This window comes from Xyrauchen texanus, chromosome 48 (assembly GCF_025860055.1).
Source record: "Xyrauchen texanus isolate HMW12.3.18 chromosome 48, RBS_HiC_50CHRs, whole genome shotgun sequence".
Lineage (NCBI taxonomy): Eukaryota > Metazoa > Chordata > Actinopteri > Cypriniformes > Catostomidae > Xyrauchen > Xyrauchen texanus.
The window spans coordinates 16,750,571-16,776,320 of record NC_068323.1 but is presented as its reverse complement, the minus strand read 5'-3'; the positions used below and the strand labels follow the sequence as shown (position 1 = coordinate 16,776,320).

The following is a 25,750-nucleotide window of genomic DNA, read 5'->3' as shown; positions in this document are numbered from 1 at the left end:
GCCGCTCTCTGGATGTATTTTGTTTTTGGCACCATTCGTAGTAAATTCTAGCGACTGTTGTGCATGAAAATCCCAGGAGATCAACAGTTACACAAATACATAAAACCATCTGGCACCAACAATCATGCCACGGTTCAAATCAATGAAATCAAATAGTTCTCTCCATTCTGATGGTTGATGTGAACATTAACTCCTAACACCCGGATTGAGGCGAGTCACTATGCCACCATGAGGACTTAGAGCACATTGTGAATTGGGCATTCCAAATTGGGGAGAAAAAGGGGATAAAAAACTAAGACACGAATATATAAGCATGTTTGCTGAAAAACCCAAGCATTTAAGGTTAATTGTCAATGTGCAAGGACAGCCTCTAATATATGTATAATGACCTACACATTATTGAAGCTTATTGCACATTTAATAAGTTAATTTATAAAAGGTTTTTGCATTACATGAAATTGAATACCATAATTTTATGTTAAACTAGTTCGCATTTTGTACATTTTGTTCATTTGTTTTGGATTTTTTTAAATGTTGAAACTGGGGTTGATGACCAGGCTAATACAAGTTAAAAACACATTGCAACAGTACAGCCTTTGGTCTCATCAACCACCATGTGATGGAACATTCTTTGAGCTGTGTCGAAATTATTACCACGTGGTTTCCCCATTTTCATCTTTTATCACACATGTTTACTGTTAATCTGCAAAGAGGCGGCTTGGTCAACCAATATTTGCAGATAATAAAATATCAATGTCATCCTGTTTGACCTCAAGAAGACACTCAAAGCTGGACAATGGAGTTATATGCAATAATTTTCTCTCTTCTTTTATGTTTTATGACATATGAGTCCTCGAATGCAGCAGGTAAAGAAAAATGCTCTTTTAAATATGACAAAAGACAGTTAAATTGTATTCTTGACAATATCACACTTGTTTAGCAGGTTATGTTGCTGTTAGCTTGCTTTACATAAAGCAAGTATTGGCTGGTTAAACCTTATATGCATTTTAATTTAAAAATATTTCTTTTTAACATTTAAAAAGCAAGTAAACGTGTATATGTACAGTTCTAGTGTAAAATAAATAATCAGTTGAAGCCTATTACATATTGAAGACATATATAAGCAATATCATAAACACTTGAATAATTGTCCTATTCACTTTGCAGAGTATTTAAAGTAGTATTTAATCAGTATTTTATATAGACAGCAGCTCAAAAGGGCCTGTGTCCTGATTTATAATAATATAAAGTACATTATAAAATAAATCATATAGCTTTTTTTACATTTGGGTTCTGGGTTGGCTGAAAGTCTGGGTGTGATTGGTTGAAGGTTGAAAAATCCTGTCTGGATCAGTTGAAGCTTGATATGAGGAAATTCATTGCAAAATTGTTTCCTTTAGCTTAAATTATTCATTTACCACCACCATATTTATTGATCTGCCACGGTTCCCATTACACTCATTTTAAACATCTGAAACGTATTTACCTATAATATTATTTCATTCACTTTAATCTCTTTTTTCTGAAAAGAGGCAGCTTCTAGTGACTTATTAGATTTAACAATCTAGAAAAAGGAGTTATGTAATTTTGTCATAAACCATTAATATGATCTGCTCTGATTTGTACAGATGTCATCACATTACGGGGTAGCACAAGGTCCAGTCAAATGTGTGTTTTTTGTGTCTGATCTTCTCATACAAACACCAGTTTTTGTTGGCACACAATATTTGCTTATCAGTTGATCAATTTGCTGGTTACATAAAATAGTATTTACGCTGATGACAACGGCACCACAAGCCCTGAGTCCACGTTTGTTAATGGTTTGTAGTTGTAGTACAAGACACATTGTAGCGAATCATTACAGAACTCTCCCAAGTGGTTGTTAATATCCGTCAAGTCTGTCTTTGCTTTAGTTTTGTCTCCCTCTGCCTTGGTAATGTCTTCTATATATATATATATATACATATACAGTATATAAAGTATATGTATTAGTACTACTTCTATGTACTAGCTTTTATTATTTAATTTTTTTATTAAGTAACTGAACTACAGTACAACTTGTCTTTTTTTCTCTCGCTCTCTCTCTCCCCTTTTCTCCACAATTTGGAATGCCCAATTCCCAATGCGCTCTAAGCTGTCATGGTGCTGTAGTGACTCGCCTCAATCCGGGTAGCGGCGGACGATACGTAGCGTGTGTGGAGGCTTCACGCTATTATCCACGACATCCACGCACATCTCTCCACGTGCCCCACCGAGAGCGAGAACCACATTATAGCAACCATGAGGAGGTTACCCCATGTGACTCTACCCTCCCTAGCAACCAGGCCAATTTGGTTGCTTAGGAGACCTGGCTGGAGTCACTAAGCACACCCTGGATTCAAACTCACGATTCCAGGGCTGGTAGTCAGCATCAATACAAGTAGTCTTAACATCTCAAATGCAATTTGAGAAGAATTCTTAGCATAAATGGAATTAAATATTGATCTGTTTGTTTCTCACCCACACCAATATTATTACTTCTCAAAATATGCCATTTGATCAAATCTAGCTATTTTATGTCTGTGGAAATGCTTCAGTGTTGGTGCTCTCAACACAGAATGGTCTTTCTAAATTTCTTTACAGTTCTTTTTAAATCGCACGCACAGTTACTAAAAGGTAGCAGTAAATATACATGACTGATATAGAGAATCAAGTTTAGGTGAATTGTTGTGACAAAAGCAGCTAAATACAGTATATGGCTTTGTTGATGACTTTTGCACTGACTATATGATGTGCCATCGTCTCACAGGTTGTGCCGAGGTCCCACAATTAAGTAATGCAGACGTTTCTCCTGGTTTATTGAAAAGCAACTACTCTTCTGGTGATAAACTAGAGTACAACTGCAAGCATGGTTATTTCCCTCTGCGAAAATTCGTCTACATATGTGATGGTAAAAAATGGATTAAACTGAATAAGACAGAATGTACAAGTGAGTACACAGTTCAATTACATTTTCCCTCACAAAACTGCTACAACTAAGAGCTAATTTTTACAATGGAAAGCTGTAAAAATACATAATATATTTAAGTTACAGCCTTTTAAAATGTATTCAAAAGTAATTATAGTGATAGGAACATCTGTGCATTTCATGTAATTTAATTCTACAGAATTCTATGGGCCCATTAAGACCAAATGTTTTCTATATGCAACATATATCCTCTGATTGCCGTTGGACTGTTTTCTGGTTTCTCCATAAGAGGCAGTTCAAACTACTAGTAAAAACTGATAAAAAATATATATATAATTTAACAAGCAAACCAGATGGAGACCAACAACTATTTTAAGTGTTAGTTGGGGTAAAAATGAGATGAGACTTGAGCAGTTATTGGCTTTCATAACTTATCCAATGCAACTAACCTTGGGCCATCGCTTTATGTCATATACCCACTCCTTAAACTTTGACGGGTGAGGCACTGTCAAAAGATGGTCATCACAAATCTGTAAAGAATCAGCACTATGGATCCACATGTTGTTTTTATTTGGCAATTTTAAAAAATGTAAAATGCTAAATATCGCAATATCCCCTAAAAACATAAGCGGATGCGAGTGAAAACACTGGAGACCAGAAAACTAAAAAGTCTTCATGGAAAAACAATGAAAATGCACCGTAGTATATGGAGGGAAAACCTGTTCAGTGTAAATGGCCCCGAAGACTTCTAACTCTGAGAATTACTAGAATTACAAACTCTGATTTTAAATTCGAAATTATATCTTTTGTTTCTGTTTCACCATTAGTCAAACGCTGTGAGCTGCCTACAGATATTCCAAATGGCCAATATAGTATTGTGAATGGAAATAGCTTTGTTTTTGGAACAACCATCAAGTATACCTGCAATAAGGGGTAAGCGTGTTGAGAAGATTTGTTAACATTCAGAAAGAATTTCATGAAAAAGTACTATTACGTTAAAAATATACATGTTTTTTTTTTCAAGCTTCCAGATGCAGAGTCGGTTTGTCGACAGAACATGTCGCCTTGACGGTTGGGATAACCGTTTACCTGCTTGTGAAGGTACTGGAGAGGTCAACTAAAATGTTTTATATCTTCCAGCAGCCTGCAATCATCCCCTTTCAACCCTTTAGAAAACAGTGACAAAATGGGGGCAGAAAAGTTACTCAAACATTCTGTGATCGGTCTGTGGTCATAGCCAATGAAATCTCAGTATCATGTTATAGCTTTATGTTTGCATGTGCGTATCACAGGAACATTTTTCAGAGACATTAGAAGGACGAGACGGGTCACTCGTAGGCTATACATATAACTGATGAAATTGTAATGGTGCTTGATTGTTGTTTGAATTGAGCTAAAGAAAAAGCTACATTTATGACACCGCTGATGACAGATTATATTGTGGATTTGAAATATGTTATTTGAAAATTTTATTGACCAACAGTTTTGTAGATTTAGGTCTTTCTACATTAAAGTATATATGAGTTTGACCTGTACTTGCAAATAGTATGTAAAGGTGGCTGTTGAAAAGAGTTAAAGAGTTAGTTCACTCAAAAGTTAACCATTTTTACTCACCGTCATACCGTTTCAAACCTGTATCACTTTCTTTCTTCAGTGGAACACAAAAGAAGAAAACCTGATCGCTTAAAATCACGTTACTATACCTGCATTTTTGCTTAATCATTTTTACATGACTCATTGTATGTATCACAATTTCCTTTCACACAAATTCCAGAGTACAACGGCAGATTATCAGTTCACAAACACCGGTACCTTTTAAGTTTTGCATAACAGAATCAACTACATTTACAAGCTTGCCAAGTGAAGTTAAAGGGTTTGTTCACCCAAAAATGAAAATGATCCCATAATTTACTCTCAAGCCATCCAAAGCAAACGGCCATGACGTAGGCGTAACGTAATCTCCGGTGAGAAGTGAAGAATGCGAAAGCACAGAGGATAGAGGAAGCCAGTGATTATAGTTTATAAAATTATAAATATGGATATTATTCTTACAAAAATGCTTAGCTTCAGAAGGCCTTTATTAACCCCCTGGAACTGTATGGATTACTTTTTTGATGGATGGATGTGCTTTTTTTGGGCTTCAAAATCTAAGGTACCATTCATTCCCATTATAAAGCTAGGAAGAGCCAGGATATATTTTAATATAACTCTGATTGTGTTTGGCTGACAGAAGAAAGTCATATACACACCTAGGATGGCTTGAGGGTGAATAAATTATGGGATAATTTTCCTTTTTGGGTGAACTAATCCTTTAATCACACTTTAAATTGACTCAACTGATTATATTGATATTGGCTCAAATTCAAAGGGCCGCTGTACGAATTGTGAAGAGTATGCGAGTCGACACTTGAGCCGAAAATGTCATAGAAGCACTTCAAAATGACATAGTTGCTTCAGCAATTGCGTTTTTCATGTCACATTTGCTTTAATGACACTATCGTTTAGATTTAGGGGTAATGTTTAGGGTAGGGAGGTAGGTTTTTTAATTTAAAACTCAATTGAGCATTAACCTTGGAAACCTCATTGCACCAGAATTTTATTTTTGGATGACACAAATTCTGAACTGTTTCAGCTGTTATGCATTTTGCACTTTGTGCACATGAAACCATGCTTTTTCCTTTCTTTAGAGGTAACATGTGTTCCAGACAACATAGAGAACAACATCAAAGTGGAGGGACTCCCTGATTATGGGGATTTAATCAGATTTGGGCACAGGTTGAAATTTTCATGTGATGATGAAAAACTTCTAATTTTGAGGGGAGCAAAAGAAATTATGTGCCAGTCAAATGGAAAATGGAGCAGTCCCTTTCCTAATTGTGAAGGTAAGGACACATCATGTTTAAGGCAGTACCTTTTGAATTCTGCTACTTTAAAAGGGTATACCAGACATTTATAAATATGCTCTATTCAAACTCTGGCTTTTAAAAAATTATGAATTATAAATAAATATTTATAATTATATTGAAGTACTGAAACTATTTAAAATCTTTGCTCTATGATCACTTAATTGGAATAAATTAAAACTAACTTGTATATTTAAAATATTTATATGGAGTTTAATATTTCATCCATACATACAGTGGCTCCAAAAGTATTTGGACAAAAAAATGGCTATCCCAATGACCCATAAATAAGTGAACTGCCTAGGTGGAGAACATGAAGTGACCAGCATGTCTTGTTTCTCTAGAGGTAACGTGTCCTAAAAATGCAACAGAGGACAACATCATAGTGCAGCGAATCCCTGATCAAGAGGGTTCTATTAAATATGGACACATGTTAAAATTTTCATGTCTTGATGAAGGGCTGATTTTAAAAGGAAAGAGAACCATCACCTGTCAGGCAAATGGAGAATGGAGTGACCCATATCCTAAATGTGAAGGTAAGATCATAATAGATTTATTATAGTTGTACTTATTTTCAATTTGTCCATTTCAGTTTAGTTTTCTATGACTTTAGAGAGTTTCAGTGTTTTCTAGTTTTAGTTTAGTTTTTCACTATATTTGTTTTAGTTTTAATATTTTAGTTCAGCCAAAGATAATGTTTTATATTAACAACATGATCGCATGGAAACTCAATATGTTGCCACCGAATGTTCCAGAAATCAGACATGGACCCTATTCTGCTGAATTACTGACAAGTGCCATCTCCCATCAGACATTTAAGCATCAGTTCAAATGTGTTTAACTTCTCCTCTGTCTTATCAAAGCCATCATTTATTTTATTAAATGTAGTAATATGTAATAACTTTCAGAACCGCAACAAGATTACACACAATTTCCATGTTGCTGTATTTCTGCACTATTTTCAGAGGTGATAAACTCCTGGACATGTTTGCCAAAGTTCCAGCCTTGGTTTAGCACTTTTGGTCTGTACAAGTGATCTACGAGCTAAATATAATAATAATTAAAAATGTGCTATAATGACCAGACTACTAGACTCTAGGGGCTCGATTCCCTGCCCTTTTGCTGATGTGCCCCTCATATGCCACCAAAAATAAAACTTGCGCACCCAAATGAAATAAAAAAATTAGATTGCACGTGCATTCTCTCAACAGACATGGGTCACGTGACTTATGTTACATGCTTTAGCAATAACGCTTTTTCAGACTCAATAAAGTTCTTGATTTGAAGTTCTTAACCATGATGAAACGCAATGCGAGCACCTTCTTGGCTGCACAAATGCCATGTGCAATTTTACCAATCCTAATGTCCCGTGCCATGCAAAACTCTCTTGTTCCTAGTACATTGGCTACATACCTGGCTTTATGTTTTCGTCTTGCCAGCCACTTCGGTAATCAATGTGAAACAGTAGTCTCCATAGTAACATTTAAGCGTATTGGTTGACTGATGAGTGTACCGGAGCATGTGCGTGTTTGCTTAACACGGTGAAACAAACTCTGACTACATCTATGACTTCAGGGGGGGCTACAGCTGTATGCAGAAAGAGATGTGTTCATTTATTTCTGTTTCATAATTGTATTCTTCATTGCATCACAAATGCCATGGACTCAAGGCCGAATAAAAATGCATCCGAGTCCGTGACAAGTCCACACTCGAGTACCTCAACTCTAAGCAAGAATTACTATCACTATTACCCATATAGAATAATCAGATATGTTTCTGTTCTTTAAAAGCAACATGTGTTCCGAACGTCCCAGTGGACTCCCTCCTCCTATAGATTTAATCAGATCTGGACAGAGTTTAAAACTTTCCTGTGCTAGACAAGGGCTGATTTCACAGGGAAACACTGAAATCGCCTCCAGTCAAATAGAAAATAGACCCGATTTCCTAAATGTGCAGGTAAGACTACGGAGGGTAAAAGCTTCTGAGTGTTTTGAATTATGCTGCAATATTTTAGTAGTGTCGTTTGCTTTGACATGCATCACTAATACCTTTACTTAGGGTTGGAGATTTGAACAAGCTCCTAACCCTAAATATTAAAATTAGGCACGTTACTCTTCCTGCACCATTTGTGCTAAGGACATAAATGATACCACAAATTGCGCTGCTAGTTGAGGAGAGCAGTGCTGTCAGCATGATTACACAGGAAGTATGTGTAATCATGCTGTTTCTGAAAGATCCATTATACTAGGATCGGCCACATCAGTGACAAGCATGATTCAGAGGTTTCATTTTTTCCCCTTAACATTAAATTTTTACTCCACTGATGGTTAGGTTTGGTTTGGGGTTGGGGGTGGGGGTACAGTCTATAAAATATGCATTCCTCTTCACTGTATTACATCCTGAACAGCTGAATACAACTTGCCCTTTTTACTTGGGCTAGTAACCAACTACCTAGCAACCACCCAGGATACCTTAGCAACCGTTGAGGCAAGCTTTGCATCTATAAGCACCACTTTATTTTCTACTTTTTTTCACAAACAAAGTGTACAAATCTAATTTATTACTCTCTAGAAATAGCAGAAAACATCTTTAAAATCTTTCATCTCCTCTATGAATAGGCCTATATACAGTGCAAAATCTATATACAGTGCAAAATCTAGCCAAAATCAGAGCAGGTAAAAAAGAAAGAAGATTTTGCTGGCTGACTTTCTTGATCTCCCGGAGTAAACCAAAAACTCAAGCTATTTAATGTTTTTCAAATGTTTCATAAGTGGCACTTCAATGAAGAATGTCAAGGGCCTTTTCCTTAAGCATTTTATTAGACTTTCTTGAATTATCTCTATGCATTAAAGTAATGTGTTTATTATAATTATGTGTGGTTGAACAATTGAAAAGACATATTGCTAATCGATATCTAAAAAAAGATAGGGAAAAAAGAAAGAAAAATCAAGACATTTCTGAGATGTCTTTGCTTTGCCTTCAGTGAGAATTCCATGTGGGAAACCACCAAGCATGGTCCATGAGAATGCAGATACAAAAGAAATGACAAGGAATAAGTACAATTCAGGAGAGAAGGTTGAATACGTGTGCTTTAATAAATACGTAATGGAGGGGGACAGTTTCTTGACCTGTGTGCAAGGCAAATGGAGAGGACATTTTACATGTTTAAGTAAGTACTTTTAGACTTTTACTACATTTTATTTTTCTTTGCAAGCTTGACATAATCTTGTAATATTAAGTCATAATTTTGCACAGGTTGGGGTGACGGTCATGTAATGGATTTGCATTGTAACACTGAGAGTCACATGTTGTTGTTTTTTGTTTCAGAGCCCTGTACAGTGACAGTAGATGATATGGACAAAAGGAATATACAATTGAAGAAGGGTGGAAGGAATAAAATATTTGCACCACACGGGGATTATATCTCGTTTGTGTGTCAGTGGTTTCATTATCAAAAAGGTAACACTTCCTTTAGACAAATGTGTCGAAATGGTGAGATGCCTCTTCCTGAGTGTGCATGACAATGTGAATACATTGCTGAAGCATCTGTTGCACCTTGACCAAGCATCAACAACTGGAGCAATTTTCCCCAATTTACTTTTTTTTTTTTTACATATGACACATTTGTCATATGTAAATGACACATTTTACCACAAATGAATACATGTTAGTGACAGAATGAAGTATTAAACTCTTAATTGTATGGGGATAGAAATCCAACGATTTAGCACTTATTTTTGTCAAAGATGTTTGACATGTAGTTTTGGGGAAATGATGAAATGGTGCATTGCAATAGTTGAAGAGGATGTAAATTATTTAAAATGTTACTTTTAAGTCCACAGAAGTGTGTAACATTATAAATCAAATTTAATCATTTTAAACAAGCCTTTTAAAATTGTAATATGGTTAAAGTAAACTATAAATACCACACACACACTTGTACTGGCACTTGCACTTATATATGTTTTACATATATTGTTAAATAAGGTTTCTGTGTGAGTTTAACCTAAAAAGGATTCAAACTCTGAGATGGCCTTCTCATTTCAAAAGTCCACCACACACCACTGCTTTGCAGCTTAAATGTATGAGAGATTTGAAATCCAACATTAGTTAAAATAGTTCAAATGTGATTCTTCTCTGAAGTGGGTTACTATTTTATGTACATGTCATTTGAGCAAAAAAATAAATAAATACAATTATAATGAGCATTAATTATTTATTAGATTTTATAAATGTTACTGAATGATTTCTGAAATAATCTCATATTTGCAGTACAATAGTATGTCCAGTATGTTGTTCCAAGTCATTTTGCAATGAAGCCTACTGTAATAATAAAAGTCAGCCATTTCATTGGAACATGAACCGTTTCACTTTACTGCATTAACTATTGCTTGGGTAACTTCCAATTGATGAAATTCGATTGGGAGTTTTCATTTTCAAGTCAAGTGGTTTTTATTGTCGTTCAACCATATTGTCACGTTCCTGTGTTGTCTGCCCCGTGTTGTCTGTTTCACATGCCACCTTTCACGTTCCATGTCACATTTCCTTGTCTGCCCCGTGTTTTCCGTTTCACCCTTCACGGATCACATTCCATTTCATGTTTTCCTTGTTGTCCACCCCGAGTCTCACTGTCCTTGTAGAAAACTACAATTCCCACAATTCCCGGCCTCCCTCACTGCCTGCACACATCATTGTTCTCACCTGTGTCTCGTTTAGTCTTTATTGTGTCCTTGTGTATTTAAACCCTGTTTGTTCCTCCATTCCCTTGTCGGTTGTTGTATGTTGATAATGTTTTCTAGTGTTTCCTGATGTTTGTTCATGCCTGTTCATGTTTTCTCCTGAATGTTCGTTCGTGGATTACCTTGCCCTTCGTGGATGTTCTTACGTGTTTTTTTTAGTTTCATTTTCCCCTCGTGGACCTTTCATTTGTTCCTGTGTTTGTCTGATTATTGTTGCAATAAAAAAAACGCATTTGGATCCGCATCTCCCGTCTGCCTTCTCCTGACTTCCCTTTCATAACACATATACAGTTATTACAGTACACAGCAAAACGAGACAACCTTCCTCCAGGATCATGGTGCTACATAAAACAACATGGGACAAACACAGAACCACATGAGACCTCACAGACTAAATAATATTTCTACATAAAGTGCACATGCAAACGTGTGCAAAAACGTATGGGACAGTGCAATAAATTACTAAAAGGAACAGGACAATAGGCACAGTGAGAGACAGTGCAGCGCTGACCAGTACACATTTGTAATCTGAGTAGGGCAAAAAGATGACACTTTCTAAAATGCTGTGTGTATGTGTGTGTGTGTGTGTGTGTGTGTGTGTGTGTGTGTGTCAGTCCAGTCTCTGAGTATTGAGGAGTCTGATGGCTTGGGGGAAGAAGCTGTTACACAATCTGGCCGTAAGGGTCCGAATGCTTCGGTATGTGTGGGGTCATCCATAATGCTGGTTGCTTTGTGGATGCAGAGTTTTGTGTAAATGTCTTTGATGGAGGGAAGAGAGACCCTGATGATCTTCTCAGCTGTCCTCACTATCCTCTGCAGGGCTTTGCGTTCCGAAACGGTGCAAGTCCCAAACCAGGCAGTGATGCAGCTGCTCAGGATGCTCTCAATAGTCTCTCTATAGAATGTAGTGAGGATGGGGGAGGGAGATGTGCTTTTCTCAGCCTTCGAAGAAAGTAGAGACGCTGCTGGGCTTTCTTGATGATAGAGCTGGTGTTGAGGGACCAGGTGAGGTTCTCCGCCAGGTGAACACCAAGGACTTTGGTGCTCTTGACAATATCCACAGAGGAGCTGTCGATGTTCAGCGGACAGTGGTCATTCCCAAGCTTTTCTTATACTATACTTTTTCTGAATGCTTCTTTTGGACAACTGGTAATTACAGCCTTTATGTTTTATCAGGGTACACCACAGTTTTACACAGTTTTATGAGTTTATGAATTGAGATTTAAAGTATTGCATCAGTACATTTAATTTATGTTAAAGATTTAGTGGGAATTCAACTGATACTATTTATTAGCTTTATAAACTGTCAAAATGTTTTACAGCTAAAATGAAACACTGTGAGCTATTTCTCCTTTTCATGATCATGGACAGCTCAACAAATGCTGAAGGTAAGACAATATTACACAAACTTGGCTAAAACTAATATGTTAAACATAGAACAATATGTTTTACAGCTTACATACAAGTGTACTCATATGCAATATACAGAACGTCTGCTTAAAATAAACACTGGAGTGTGATTTCTGTGTCAGACAGTATTTACAATACAATTTGAGCACAATATATATACTGTATATATATATATATATATATATATATATATATCTTTTAATAATGACAGCTGCTACAAAACTGCTATGTATCACAGCAAAACTAGAACAGCTAAAGTTCTTTTTAATCATGGTTACATTTTATTTCTATATAGTTCTCAAATATGAATCTGTAGATGACAACCACTTGTTGTATCATATAGCAAACGTTCAGACTGCCTATCATTGTTAATATATTGTTGCATGTTTATAAATAGGTTCAAAATAAATGCATATCTGCTTCTTTTCTACAGAAGTGACCTGTCAGGAGGAAGAACTCAATAACACTCAGATTTTAGTTGGACATCCAGGTATCACTCCACCATATAAATCTGGACAAATCTTAGTTTTCCGATGCACGGATGTGAATATGAAGATGTCCGGTCAACGACTAATTGAATGCCAGTCAAATGGAAAATGGGATAACCCATATCCACAATGTGAAGGTATAAAGATATACTGCACTAATATAATCATTTTAAATGTTTAAGGATTGATAATCAATGTTTTTAATGTTTTACGGTATTTTGTTGGGTACAGATTACATGTAATCTGGATAATTTAATCATATTACAGTTACTTTTTATGGATTACACGAGTCATCTACTAGTGTGTAATTACCTGATTAGTTTCCTAAATTTCTGCATCTGAAAAATGAGATTTGAGTCTCATTCATCATTTAACCACATACAAATATAATTTGACTTTCAAATAGACATGGGGGGTAAAATAAAGGAGCCATGCAATCTTTGCCTTACAAAGAAATGTGCATTGAAAAAGACTCCACATCAAATCTTAAGAAGCACTTGGTGGTTCTTTGTTCATGTTCTCTATTGGGGCTTTTCCACTGCACGGTACAACTCAACTCAACTCAACTCAACTCAACTCTGCTCACTTTTTTGGGGTTTTCCACTGTGGATAGTACCTGGTACCTGATACTTTTTTCGTACCACCTCGGTCGAGGTTCCAAGCGAGCCGAGCCGATACTAAATGTGATGTCAAAATCCTGCAGATCACTGATTGGTCAGAGTGAATCGTCAATAACAGCGTCACTTGATTTCCGATGCGCGAAATAAGCACGCTACTTTTAAAGCTAGCTACAGATATAGCAGTATCATTTGTTCACGCGACTTTCGAGTTGTGAAAAAAGAATTGGCTGTGCGCAAAACCACGCCATGGTCAATAAACGAGGTGCAGACGGTCCACTCGTTAGCGATGAGCGAAATGCAAATGTCTCTCAGGAAGTATCTCAGCTGTTGGCCGCACACGGCTATCACCGGACCCACCAACAGTGCAGGGAAAAGTTAAAAAAAAAATTAAAAGTGACTACAGAACCATCAAGGAAAAGTGGAAGTGGTTCGACCAAATGGACGCTATCTAGACCGGCGAGCAATGGGAGGGAGAGTGCCCTGGACTGCCATTGATCCATGATGGAGGATGGTATGTTCTGTTATGTTAACTCTATACTCTGCTTGAAAGATTCACTTTATTTAGTTGACGAGATACTGGAAGCTTGCTTCTAAAACAACCAGGCAAATTTAACTATGTGTAAAATCACCGTGCAGCAACTGCTTTATGCAGCACAATGAGCTAGTGGCTAACAGCTAGCGGTCGTGTTATTGTTTTAGTCAGTTTGTGTCGCGTTTAAGATGATGTCACAGCAGTAGAGGTGGTGCAACTGTGACGATCAGCCTATAATCCCACCCATGCTGAGGAGGCACTAAACTGCAGTGGAAATGCAAGCTCAGAAAAGTAAAGTGAGTAGAGTTGAGGTGAGTCGAACCATAATGTGCAGTGGAAAAGTGCCATATATTTATATGAAATAAAAATTACAGTCAATACATCATGAAAACAGATTATTTGAATAATAATTATATGTGTCATCTATCCATGTGTGCACATACCAAAATCGATACTGTATATTGAACGCTCATAATGCATATCTCAAATGCACACAAGACAATTGTTTTTAAATTAATATACAAATTATTAATTTAGTCTTCTATAAAAAATAAAAACATTTAGCAAAAATCATTGCTCCAAAAAAATCACACAAGTCATTATTAAACTATCCATAATACTCCAGTGGTTAAATACATATCTTCAGAAGTGATCTGATTGGTGTGGGTGAGAAACAGATCAATATTTAAGTCACTCCTCCCTTCTCAGTCAATCTCCACTTTTCAGTTTCATTTTATTTTTGGTGACTCATATTCGTCATGCATATTGCCCCCTACTGGGCAATGAGGAGAATTTATAGCAACAACAATAAAAATGACTTAAATATTGATGTTTCTCACCCACGCCTATCAAATCAATTCTGAAGATATGGATTAAAACACTGGCGTCGTATGGATTACTTAAACAAATCAAATAACCCATACCAGAGGTAATTAAAATCTTTATATCTATGTTTTTTCTCCTTCTTCTTTTTCTTAAAATACATCCACCATTCATACATAAAACATTAACATTAAAATCCTGCCCAGGACTGGCAAATATTAAATTTTAAGAACTTTGTTCGATGAGTTTCTGAGTCAGCCTTCTAGCTTGTGGAAAATGTTTATTTTTTTATGCTTTTGGAAAAAAAAAAAAAAAAGAGTACAACAGAGTGCAGTGGAAAAACTTGTTTAAGTCATTTCTTTAAAGTTCATTAGAATGAATTACACAAAATTGCCAAAGGTAATTCTGAATTTAAAACAGAAATCTAATGTCTCTCTTTGGCATAAGTCCCGTCTGGCGGTCCAAAGAAGTTGTACTCTGAACTGTCATATCCTGCCTGAGATAAGAGGTGCTGGAAGGGGCTCAACTGGTGGTGGTGGGGTGGTGGAGGTTAGCACACTGAAACAGCAATGTGATAGATTGTGAGCAGACTTATAAAGCAATGGCTTACATGTGATTGATTAGGAGTTAACTTGCTAATTGTGCGATGATGTGCAGCTACTAGTCTACCCGCTAGAACTACGCCACACTTACATTTCTGTTCCTTATCTAGCTAATTGTTGCCTGGTGGGCGATGATACGTACAAAAATCTCAAGCTATATCTAGGGACCAAAATATCATAGGAGACATAATAATAATAACAATAATAACAATAATAATAATAATAATAATAATAATAATAATAATAGCCTAATAATACAAAGAATTAAACAAATATAAGAGATGTCTTTGCTTTTTCTTTAGGAAATGTTCAGTGTAGGCGACCACCAAGCATGAGCCATGAGAATGCAGATACAAAAGAAATGACAAGGAATAAGTACAATTCAGGAGAGAAGGTTGAATACGTGTGCTTTAATAAATACGTAATGGAGGGGGACAGTTTCTTGACCTGTGTGCAAGGCAAATGGAGAGGACATTTTACATGTTTAAGTAAGTACTTTTAGACTTTTACTACATTTTATTTTTCTTTGCAAGCTTGACATAATCTTGTAATATTAAGTCATAATTTTGTACAGGTTGGGGTGACGGTCATGTAATGGATTTGCATTGTAACACTGAGAGTCACATGTTGTTGTTTTTTGTTTCAGAGCCCTGTACAGTGACAGTAGATGAAATGGACAAAAGGAATATACAATTGAAGAGGGGTGGAAGGGGAAATTTGTTTGCACCACACGGGGATTATTTCACGTTTGTGTGTCAGTGGTTTCATTATCAAAAAGGCAACATTTCCTTTAGACAAATGTGTCGAAATGGTGAGATGCCTCTTCCTGAGTGTGAATGACAATGTGAATACATTGCTGAAGCACCGTGACCAAGCATCAACAACTGGAGCAATTTTCCCCAATTTACTTTTTTTTTTTTTTACTTGTAAAATTAAACAAATGCTAAAAGCAACAACAGTTGTAAAGATAATCTGAAAGGAAGGTAGATAACAGATACAGGTACATGAAATATGCTGTACTATTGTGGGTATTATTTTTGAAGCTATGTAAAAAAAACTAAAAACATATAAACTTAACTTGATTCGACTCGTTTATAATCCGTTAATATGAACACACAAAAATGTTATAGTATTGTATGCTTGTTAATAGTTAATAGTTAATATAGAAGAGTGTCTTCTCATGCAGAAATATGATATATGGCCATGAACATATAAACTATAATTCAAACATTTGGGCAATGGGCTATACACATCAAATTACACTCTGATTTGGGAAAATATATGTTGTATTTTGGCATTTACATTTTTAAAATAAATCATACGTTTACAAGTATCTTGTTTCATCATTACATTGACATGGTAAAGATTGTATTAGTCATACTGGTCAAGCTAATTACAAAAATAAAAATCAGATGTACAGTACAGCCAGTTAAATAAGCAGCATCAAGGTGGAAAATAACAGGTTGGACAATCAGATAAATTAGCCACAACATGGTCTGTGATTGATATCTAGCAAACATATTTGTAAACTTATAATGATGATTTTATTTCTGTTAACATAATGATATTTATAGATTAATTTCTCATATATCTTCCCATAAAAGGATGGACATGTTCAGCTTCACCACATAAGACCACAAAATCAAAAAAAACATAAATAAAACAAAAGAGTTCAAACTTCAAATAACTCAAAATAATTTTGCAGAATGGATGATGTCAACCTCGAGTGTGTGTGTGATGTCATTTCATAACATACAGTATATCTTAAATAAAAGGTCATAGGATTGTGACATAACAGCGTGAAAAATAAATCAATGGCCACACAAAAAACCTCCACTGTCAGTGTTAAAATGACACATTTACCACAAATGAATACATGTTAGTGACAGAATGAAGTATTAAACTCTTAATTGTATGGGGATAGAAATCCAACGATTTAGCACTTATTTTGGTCAAAGATGTTTGACATGTAGTTTTGGGGAAATGATGAAATGGTGCATTGCAATAGTTGAAGAGGATGTAAATTATTTAAAATGTTACTTTTAAGTCCACAGAAGTGTGTAACATTATAAATCGTCTTTATTCATTTTAAACAACCTTTTAAAATTGTAATATGGTGAAAGTAAACTATAAATACCACACACACACTTGTACTGGCACTTGCACTTATATGTGTTTTACATATATTGTTAAATAAGGTTTCTGTGTGAGTTTAACCTAAAAGGATTCAAACTCTGAGATGGCCTTCTCATTTCAAAAGTCCACCACACACCACTGCTTTGCAGCTTAAATGTATGAGAGATTTGAAATCCAACATTAGTTAAAATAGTTCAAATGTGATTCTTCTCTGAAGTGGGTTACTATTTTATGTACATGTCATTTGAGCAAAAAAATAAATAAATACAATTATAATGAGCATTAATTATTTATTAGATTTTATAAATGTTACTGAATGATTTCTGAAATAATCTCATATTTGCAGTACAATAGTATGTCCAGTATGTTGTTCCAAGTCATTTTGCAATGAAGCCTACTGTAATAATAAAAGTCAGCCATTTCATTGGAACATGAACCGTTTCACTTTACTGCATTAACTATTGCTTGGGTAACTTCCAATTGATGAAATTCGATTGGGAGTTTTCATTTTCAAGTCAAGTGGTTTTTATTGTCGTTCAACCATATTGTCACGTTCCTGTGTTGTCTGCCCCGTGTTGTCTGTTTCACATGCCACCTTTCACGTTCCATGTCACATTTCCTTGTTGTCTGCCCCGTGTTTTCCGTTTCACCCTTCACGGATCACATTCCATTTCATGTTTTCCTTGTTGTCCACCCCGAGTCTCACTGTCCTTGTAGAAAACTACAATTCCCACAATTCCCGGCCTCCCTCACTGCCTGCACACATCATTGTTCTCACCTGTGTCTCGTTTAGTCTTTATTGTGTCCTTGTGTATTTAAACCCTGTTTGTTCCTCCATTCCCTTGTCGGTTGTTGTATGTTGATAATGTTTTCTAGTGTTTCCTGATGTTTGTTCATGCCTGTTCATGTTTTCTCCTGAATGTTCGTTCGTGGATTACCTTGCCCTTCGTGGATGTTCTTACGTGTTTTTTTAGTTTCATTTTCCCTCGTGGACCTTTCATTTGTTCCTGTGTTTGTCTGATTATTGTTGCAATAAAAAAAACGCATTTGGATCCGCATCTCCCGTCTGCCTTCTCCTGACTTCCCTTTCATAACACATATACAGTTATTACAGTACACAGCAAAACGAGACAACCTTCCTCCAGGATCATGGTGCTACATAAAACAACATGGGACAAACACAGAACCACATGAGACTACACAGACTAAATAATATTTCTACATAAAGTGCACGTGCAAACGTGTGCAAAAACGTATGGGACAGTGCAATAAATTACTAAAAGGAACAGAACAATAGGCACAGTGAGAGACAGTGCAGCGCTGACCAGTACACATTTGTAATCTGAGTAGGGCAAAAAGATGACACTTTCTAAAATGCTGTGTGTGTGTGTGTGTGTGTGTGTGTGTGTGTGTGTGTGTGTGTGTGTGTGTGTGTGTGTGTGTGTGTGTGTGTGTCAGTCCAGTCTCTGAGTATTGAGGAGTCTGATGGCTTGGGGGAAGAAGCTGTTACACAATCTGGCCGTAAGGGTCCGAATGCTTCGGAATGTGTGGGGTCATCCATAATGCTGGTTGCTTTGTGGATGCAGAGTTTTGTGTAAATGTCTTTGATGGAGGGAAGAGAGACCCTGATGATCTTCTCAGCTGTCCTCACTATCCTCTGCAGGGCTTTGCGGTCCGAAACGGTGCAAGTCCCAAACCAGGCAGTGATGCAGCTGCTCAGGATGCTCTCAATAGTCTCTCTATAGAATGTAGTGAGGATGGGGGAGGGAGATGTGCTTTTCTCAGCCTTCGAAGAAAGTAGAGACGCTGCTGGGCTTTCTTGATGATAGAGCTGGTGTTGAGGGACCAGGTGAGGTTCTCCGCCAGGTGAACACCAAGGACTTTGGTGCTCTTGACAATATCCACAGAGGAGCTGTCGATGTTCAGCGGACAGTGGTCATTCCCAAGCTTTTCTTATACTATACTTTTTCTGAATGCTTCTTTTGGACAACTGGTAATTACAGCCTTTATGTTTTATCAGGGTACACCACAGTTTTACACAGTTTTATGAGTTTATGAATTGAGATTTAAAGTATTGCATCAGTACATTTAATTTATGTTAAAGATTTAGTGGGAATTCAACTGATACTATTTATTAGCTTTATAAACTGTCAAAATGTTTTACAGCTAAAATGAAACACTGTGAGCTATTTCTCCTTTTCATGATCATGGACAGCTCAACAAATGCTGAAGGTAAGACAATATTACACAAACTTGGCTAAAACTAATATGTTAAACATAGAACAATATGTTTTACAGCTTACATACAAGTGTACTCATATGCAATATACAGAACGTCTGCTTAAAATAAACACTGGAGTGTGATTTCTGTGTCAGACAGTATTTACAATACAATTTGAGCACAATATATATACTGTATATATATATATATATATATATCTTTTTAATAATGACAGCTGCTACAAAACTGCTATGTATCACAGCAAAACTAGAACAGCTAAAGTTCTTTTTAATCATGGTTACATTTTATTTCTATATAGTTCTCAAATATGAATCTGTAGATGACAACCACTTGTTGTATCATATAGCAAACGTTCAGACTGCCTATCATTGTTAATATATTGTTGCATGTTTATAAATAGGTTCAAAATAAATGCATATCTGCTTCTTTTCTACAGAAGTGACCTGTCAGGAGGAAGAACTCAATAACACTCAGATTTTAGTTGGACATCCAGGTATCACTCCACCATATAAATCTGGACAAATCTTAGTTTTCCGATGCACGGATGTGAATATGAAGATGTCCGGTCAACGACTAATTGAATGCCAGTCAAATGGAAAATGGGATAACCCATATCCACAATGTGAAGGTATAAAGATATACTGCACTAATATAATCATTTTAAATGTTTAAGGATTGATAATCAATGTTTTTAATGTTTTACGGTATTTTGTTGGGTACAGATTACATGTAATCTGGATAATTTAATCATATTACAGTTACTTTTTATGGATTACACGAGTCATCTACTAGTGTGTAATTTACCTGATTAGTTTCCTAAATTTCTGCATCTGAAAAATGAGATTTGAGTCTCATTCATCATTTAACCACATACAAATATAATTTGACTTTCAAATAGACATGGGGGGTAAAATAAAGGAGCCATGCAATCTTTGCCTTACAAAGAAATGTGCATTGAAAAAGACTCCACATCAAATCTTAAGAAGCACTTGGTGGTTCTTTGTTCATGTTCTCTATTGGGGCTTTTCCACTGCACGGTACAACTCAACTCAACTCAACTCGACTTTGCTTGCTTTTTTGGGGTTTTCCACTGTGGATAGTACCTGGTACCTGATACTTTTTTTCCGTACCACCTCGGTCGAGGTTCCAAGCGAGGCGAGCCGATACTAAATGCAGATCACTGATTGGTCAGAGTGAATCGTCACTAACAGCGTCACTTGATTTCCGATGCGCGAAATAAGCACGCTAGTTTTAAAGCTAGCAACAGCTATAGCAGTATCATTTGTTCAAGCGACTTTCGAGTTGTGAAAAAAGAAATGGCTGTGCGCAAAACCACGCCATGGTCAATAAACGAGGTGCAGACGGTCCACTCGTTAGCGATGAGCGAAATGCAAATGTCTCTCAGGAATTATCTCAGCTGTTGGCCGCACACGGCTATCACAGGACCCACCAACAGTGCAGGGAAAAGTTAAAAAAAAATTAAAAGTGACTACAGAACCATCAAGGAAAAGTGGAAGTGGTTCGACCAAATGGACGCTATCTAGACCGGCGAGCAATGGGAGGGAGAGTGCCCTGGACTGCCATTGATCCACGATGGAGGATGGTATGTTCTGTTATGTTAACTCTATACTCTGCTTGAAAGATTCACTTTATTTAGTTGACGAGATACTGGAAGCTTGCTTCTAAAACAACCAGGTAAATTTAACTATGTGTAAAATCACTGTGCAGCAACTGCTTTATGCAGCACAATGAGCTAGTGGCTAACAGCTAGTGGTTATTGTTTTAGTCAGTTTGTGTCATGTTTAAGATGATGTCACGGCGGTAGAGGTGGTGCAACTGTGACGATCAGCCTATAATCCCACCCACGCTGAGGAGGCACTAAACTGCAGTGGAAATGCAAGCTCAGAAAAGTAAAGTGAGTAGAGTTGAGGTGAGTCGAACCATAATGTGCAGTGGAAAAGTGCCATATATTTATATGAAATAAAAATTACAGTCAATACATCATGAAAACAGATTATTTGAATAATAATTATATGTGTCATCTATCCATGTGTGCACATACCAAAATCGATACTGTATATTGAACGCTCATAATGCATATCTCAAATGCACACAAGACAATTGTTTTTAAATTAATATACAAATTATTAATTTAGTCTTCTATAAAAAATAAAAACATTTAGCAAAAATCATTGCTCCAAAAAAATCACACAAGTCATTATTAAACTATCCATAATACTCCAGTGGTTAAATACATATCTTCAGAAGTGATCTGATTGGTGTGGGTGAGAAACAGATCAATATTTAAGTCACTCCTCCCTTCTCAGTCAATCTCCACTTTTCAATTTCACTTTGTTTTTGGTGACTCATATTCGTCATGCATATTGCCCCCTACTGGGCAATGAGGAGAATTTCCTGCAACAACAATAAAAATGACTTAAATATTGATTTTTCTCACCCACGCCTATCAAATCAATTCTGAAGATATGGATTAAAACACTGGCGTCGTATGGATTACTTAAACAAATCAAATAACCCATACCAGAGGTAATTAAAATCTTTATATCTATGTTTTTTCTCCTTCTTCTTTTTCTTAAAATACATCCACCATTCATACATAAAACATTAACATTAAAATCCTGCCCAGGACTGGCAAATATTAAATTTTAAGAACTTTGTTCGATGAGTTTCTGAGTCAGCCTTCTAGCTTGTGGAAAATGTTTATTTTTTTATGCTTTTGGAAAAAAAAAAAAAAGAGTACAACAGAGTGCAGTGGAAAAACTTGTTTAAGTCATTTCTTTAAAGTTCATTAGAATGAATTACACAAAATTGCCAAAGGTAATTCTGAATTTAAAACAGAAATCTAATGTCTCTCTTTGGCATAAGTCCCGTCTGGCGGTCCAAAGAAGTTGTACTCTGAACTGTCATATCCTGCCTGAGATAAGAGGTGCTGGAAGGGGCTCAACTGGTGGTGGTGGGGTGGTGGAGGTTAGCACACTGAAACAGCAATGTGATAGATTGTGAGCAGACTTATAAAGCAATGGCTTACATGTGATTGATTAGGAGTTAACTTGCTAATTGTGCGATGATGTGCAGCTACTAGTCTACCCGCTAGAACTACGCCACACTTACATTTCTGTTCCTTATCTAGCTAATTGTTGCCTGGTGGGCGATGATACGTACAAAAATCTCAAGCTATATCTAGGGACCAAAATATCATAGGAGACATAATAATAATAACAACAACAATAATAATAATAATAGCCTAATAATACAAAGAATTAAACAAATATAAGAGATGTCTTTGCTTTTTCAGTTCAGTGTAGGCGACCACCAAGCATGGTCCATGAGAATGCAGATACAAAAGAAATGACAAGGAATAAGTACAATTCAGGAGAGAAGGTTGAATACGTGTGCTTTAATAAATACGTAATGGAGGGGGACAGTTTCTTGACCTGTGTGCAAGGCAAATGGAGAGGACATTTTACATGTTTAAGTAAGTACTTTTAGACTTTTACTACATTTTATTTTTCTTTGCAAGCTTGACATAATCTTGTAATATTAAGTCATAATTTTGTACAGGTTGGGGTGACGGTCATGTAATGGATTTGCATTTTAACACTGAGAGTCACATGTTGTTGTTTTTTGTTTCAGAGCCCTGTACAGTGACAGTAGATGAAATGGACAAAAGGAATATACAATTGAAGAAGGGTGAATGGGGAAAAATATTTGCACCATACGGGGATTATATCTCGTTTGTGTGTCAGTGGTTTAATTATCAAAAAGGCAACACTTCCTTTAGACAAATGTGTCGAAATGGAGTGTGATGCCTCTTCCTGAGTGTGAATAACAATGTGAATACATTGCTGAAGCATCTGTTGCACCTTGACCAAGCAAAACTAATGGAGCAAGTAAAAAAGTATTTTTCCCCAATTGACTTTAGTCTCTTTTTGGATTTCTTACTCGTAAAACTAAAGCAATGCTAAAAGAAAAATGTTAAGATGATTTAGAAGGAAGGAAAGAAATACTGATCCTTGATTTAGTAAATTTACACTCATAAATATTTTATGAGAGATTCAATGTTAATGTACGAAAAATATTAGCATGGACACATGGGAAATTGACATGTTAATTCTAAATGTTTTTCCACCCAAATTCAGCCTCAATGTGCCAAATTCAGGACAAGCACCTCCATTTAGTGAATTTTCATGCCCGTAAATTACCTACACTGTGCCTATGATCTCCTGCTATCGTGATAGCACATTTGCAAAGTGAAAGAATGCTCTTTTGATCTCAGCACTGTTAGGGTTAGTATTAGGTTCTTTACTTTTTTTCTGTGTTAAAAGACAGTATTCCTTTAGATACTCCATAATCAGTAGAGGATTCAACAATATTTATTACCTTTGTTGACTGTCCTTAGCCATGAACTGTTATCATGTTTTACAGCTTAAAATTAAATATTGCGAAATGCTTCTCTTCCATTAAAGATCGTGGACCTCCATGTCAGAAATAAGCATTTCCATTAAGGAACAATATTTGCACTCCGGATTTGAATTTCAGTGGCATTTTTTGCTTTTATTATCATTAAAGAGATACAAACTTTTTATGTCAAACATTTCCAATGAAATAGTCTGCTGACATACATTCTCAATCTGAATAATTATATGTAATTGGCTATTTTATGTCATAATTTGGAAACCTAGGCCTATAGAATTTGAAGCAGTATGTCAGATCTTGCTAATAAAATACAGAGGAATTCAGTACGCTGCAATTCAATTTTTGCCCCATATTTTGAATTACAAGGGCATTTTTGTCTCTTTTGGAGGTGCTTTTGCCCCCAAATCCCCATTAATTACTGACACTGGAGGACATCTCATCAGTGCTGAAGATAAGACAATTAGCCACTTTTCCACCAACTGGTCAAATACTTTTTAGGACTGCTTTTTACCCTGGTTTTATTTTGCTGACAACCAGCAGACACTGACCAGGTTGCAAAAAGGAAAGTAAAGAGGAAAAGGCGAGAGGTTTGCCATAATTTGCTGAGGGCTTGTATTTACCACCGAACATGAACATGAGAAAGATTCCAGACTAGCTAAAAAGGAGATTTATTGAGAAAATATTATAAAAGTATTATATGAAAATAGTATATGAGAATACATTGATGTATTTTGAGTTTAAATGAGCTAGAAATCTACTTCCCTGACGAAAAAGGCATGTAGATAAATAAATGTAGGCTACAATTAAACCATCATAATAAAATCATGAAGATAGACTTAAATCGCCACGTACTAAAGCCATTCTACCAGCACAGTTGAGCAGTTTAGTACGGTTATAACTAGTCATGCAGAGAATTCCAGACTAAGAACAGTTTAAAATCGTGCCGTCCCGAACAGTGTTCCAGTGGAAATGCTACTGTAACCGTTCCATATCTGTAGATAACAGCAGCTTATATGTTTCCCACAACACACTATAGACCCTCTATCACTGTAAAAAGTAATTATTGGAAAAAGCTAATAATAATAATATTAATAAAATGGCAACATGACCCATGAATCTGAAATTCAATGAATCAGACATGTGCATTGACGGCTTTTCTGTCATCTGTTCTTCAAAATATTATAATACATATAATACAGAATCTATCAATATTGAAGGAAACAGATTTGTGTTTGATATAAAATCAATACAGGATGTGGTTTATAATGTATTTTAGCAACACCTAACATCCAAACAGCTGAAATAATTTCAAAATCTAAAGGCTGTACAGTAAATACAGTACTGTGCAAAAGTCTGAGGCACTTAAGATGTTTCACAAAAACATTTGTTTTAAGATGGTCATTTATATCTTCAGCTTTAGTGTCAATAGGAAAAATAAATGTTATTCTCCCAAACATTACATTTGCAAATAGAAAAGAAGGACAGGGCAATCTGCAAGAGATGACTTTGCACCCACAGAGCCCCTCACTGAACATAGTGTCAGTCTGGGATTACCTGAAGAGACAGAAGCAATTGAGACAGAACTGTGGTGAATTCTCCAAGAAGCTTGGAACATCCTTGGTACATAGGAGAATTGGGGCTGTTTTAAAAGGTAAAGTTGGCCACACCAAATATTGATTGATTTATTTTTTTCTGTTTACTGGATTTGTATGATTTTAATTGATAAATAAAAACTATTTATGTCATTATTTTTGAAGATCCTCACTATGTAACATTAAGAGCCCTTAACCTTACCACTACTTGACCTGCATGCATGCAAGATGAATAGAGGACATTTTACGTGTTTAAGTATGTATTGACACTGCCCCAAGG

At 36.1% G+C, this 25,750-nt stretch overlaps 2 protein-coding genes across 4 annotated transcripts; both read left to right on the top strand.

Annotated features, from left to right (window-relative positions):
- The first annotated feature begins 672 nt into the window (after positions 1-672).
- LOC127639910 (complement factor H-like) lies at positions 673-16,395 on the top strand. 3 transcript variants are annotated; one of them, XM_052122244.1, is made up of 9 exons: positions 673-866; positions 2,789-2,968; positions 3,775-3,880; positions 3,972-4,048; positions 5,635-5,829; positions 6,195-6,386; positions 12,433-12,624; positions 15,366-15,551; positions 15,710-16,395. In XM_052122244.1, the coding sequence occupies exons 1-9, from the start codon at positions 797-799 to the stop codon at positions 15,901-15,903; spliced, it is 1,392 nt and encodes a 463-aa protein (XP_051978204.1). In that variant the 5' UTR covers positions 673-796; the 3' UTR covers positions 15,904-16,395. The 3 variants fall into 3 exon arrangements, with proteins under 3 accessions (XP_051978204.1, XP_051978203.1, XP_051978202.1); XM_052122243.1 differs by lacking the exons at positions 12,433-12,624; positions 15,366-15,551 and adding an exon at positions 8,834-9,019 and having other exon boundaries at positions 675-866; positions 15,710-16,391; XM_052122242.1 differs by lacking the exons at positions 12,433-12,624; positions 15,366-15,551; positions 15,710-16,395 and adding exons at positions 8,834-9,019; positions 9,178-10,206 and having other exon boundaries at positions 677-866.
- A 2,497-nt stretch (positions 16,396-18,892) lies between these two features.
- Positions 18,893-23,387, top strand: LOC127639911 (coagulation factor XIII B chain-like). Its single transcript, XM_052122246.1, has 5 exons — positions 18,893-19,048; positions 19,366-19,431; positions 19,878-20,069; positions 22,758-22,937; positions 23,096-23,387. The coding sequence occupies exons 1-5, from the start codon at positions 18,970-18,972 to the stop codon at positions 23,266-23,268; spliced, it is 690 nt and encodes a 229-aa protein (XP_051978206.1). The 5' UTR covers positions 18,893-18,969; the 3' UTR covers positions 23,269-23,387.
- The last annotated feature ends 2,363 nt before the right edge of the window (positions 23,388-25,750 follow it).

What these genes read in the sequence shown, in the direction of transcription:
- LOC127639910 (XM_052122244.1), top strand. Translation starts at nt 797, where the DNA reads ATGGAGTTATATGCAATAATTTTCTCTCTTCTTTTATGTTTTATGACA. An exon ending in GAATAAGACAGAATGTACAA is followed by an intron (nt 2,969 to 3,774) that starts GTGAGTACACAG and finishes TTTCACCATTAG; the next exon opens with TCAAACGCTGTGAGCTGCCT. An exon ending in CCCATATCCTAAATGTGAAG is followed by an intron (nt 6,387 to 12,432) that starts GTAAGATCATAA and finishes TCTTTTCTACAG; the next exon opens with AAGTGACCTGTCAGGAGGAA.
- LOC127639911 (XM_052122246.1), top strand. Translation starts at nt 18,970, where the DNA reads ATGTGCTTTTCTCAGCCTTCGAAGAAAGTAGAGACGCTGCTGGGCTTT. An exon ending in AGCTGGTGTTGAGGGACCAG is followed by an intron (nt 19,049 to 19,365) that starts GTGAGGTTCTCC and finishes AATGTTTTACAG; the next exon opens with CTAAAATGAAACACTGTGAG. An exon ending in AGGACATTTTACATGTTTAA is followed by an intron (nt 22,938 to 23,095) that starts GTAAGTACTTTT and finishes TTTTTGTTTCAG; the next exon opens with AGCCCTGTACAGTGACAGTA.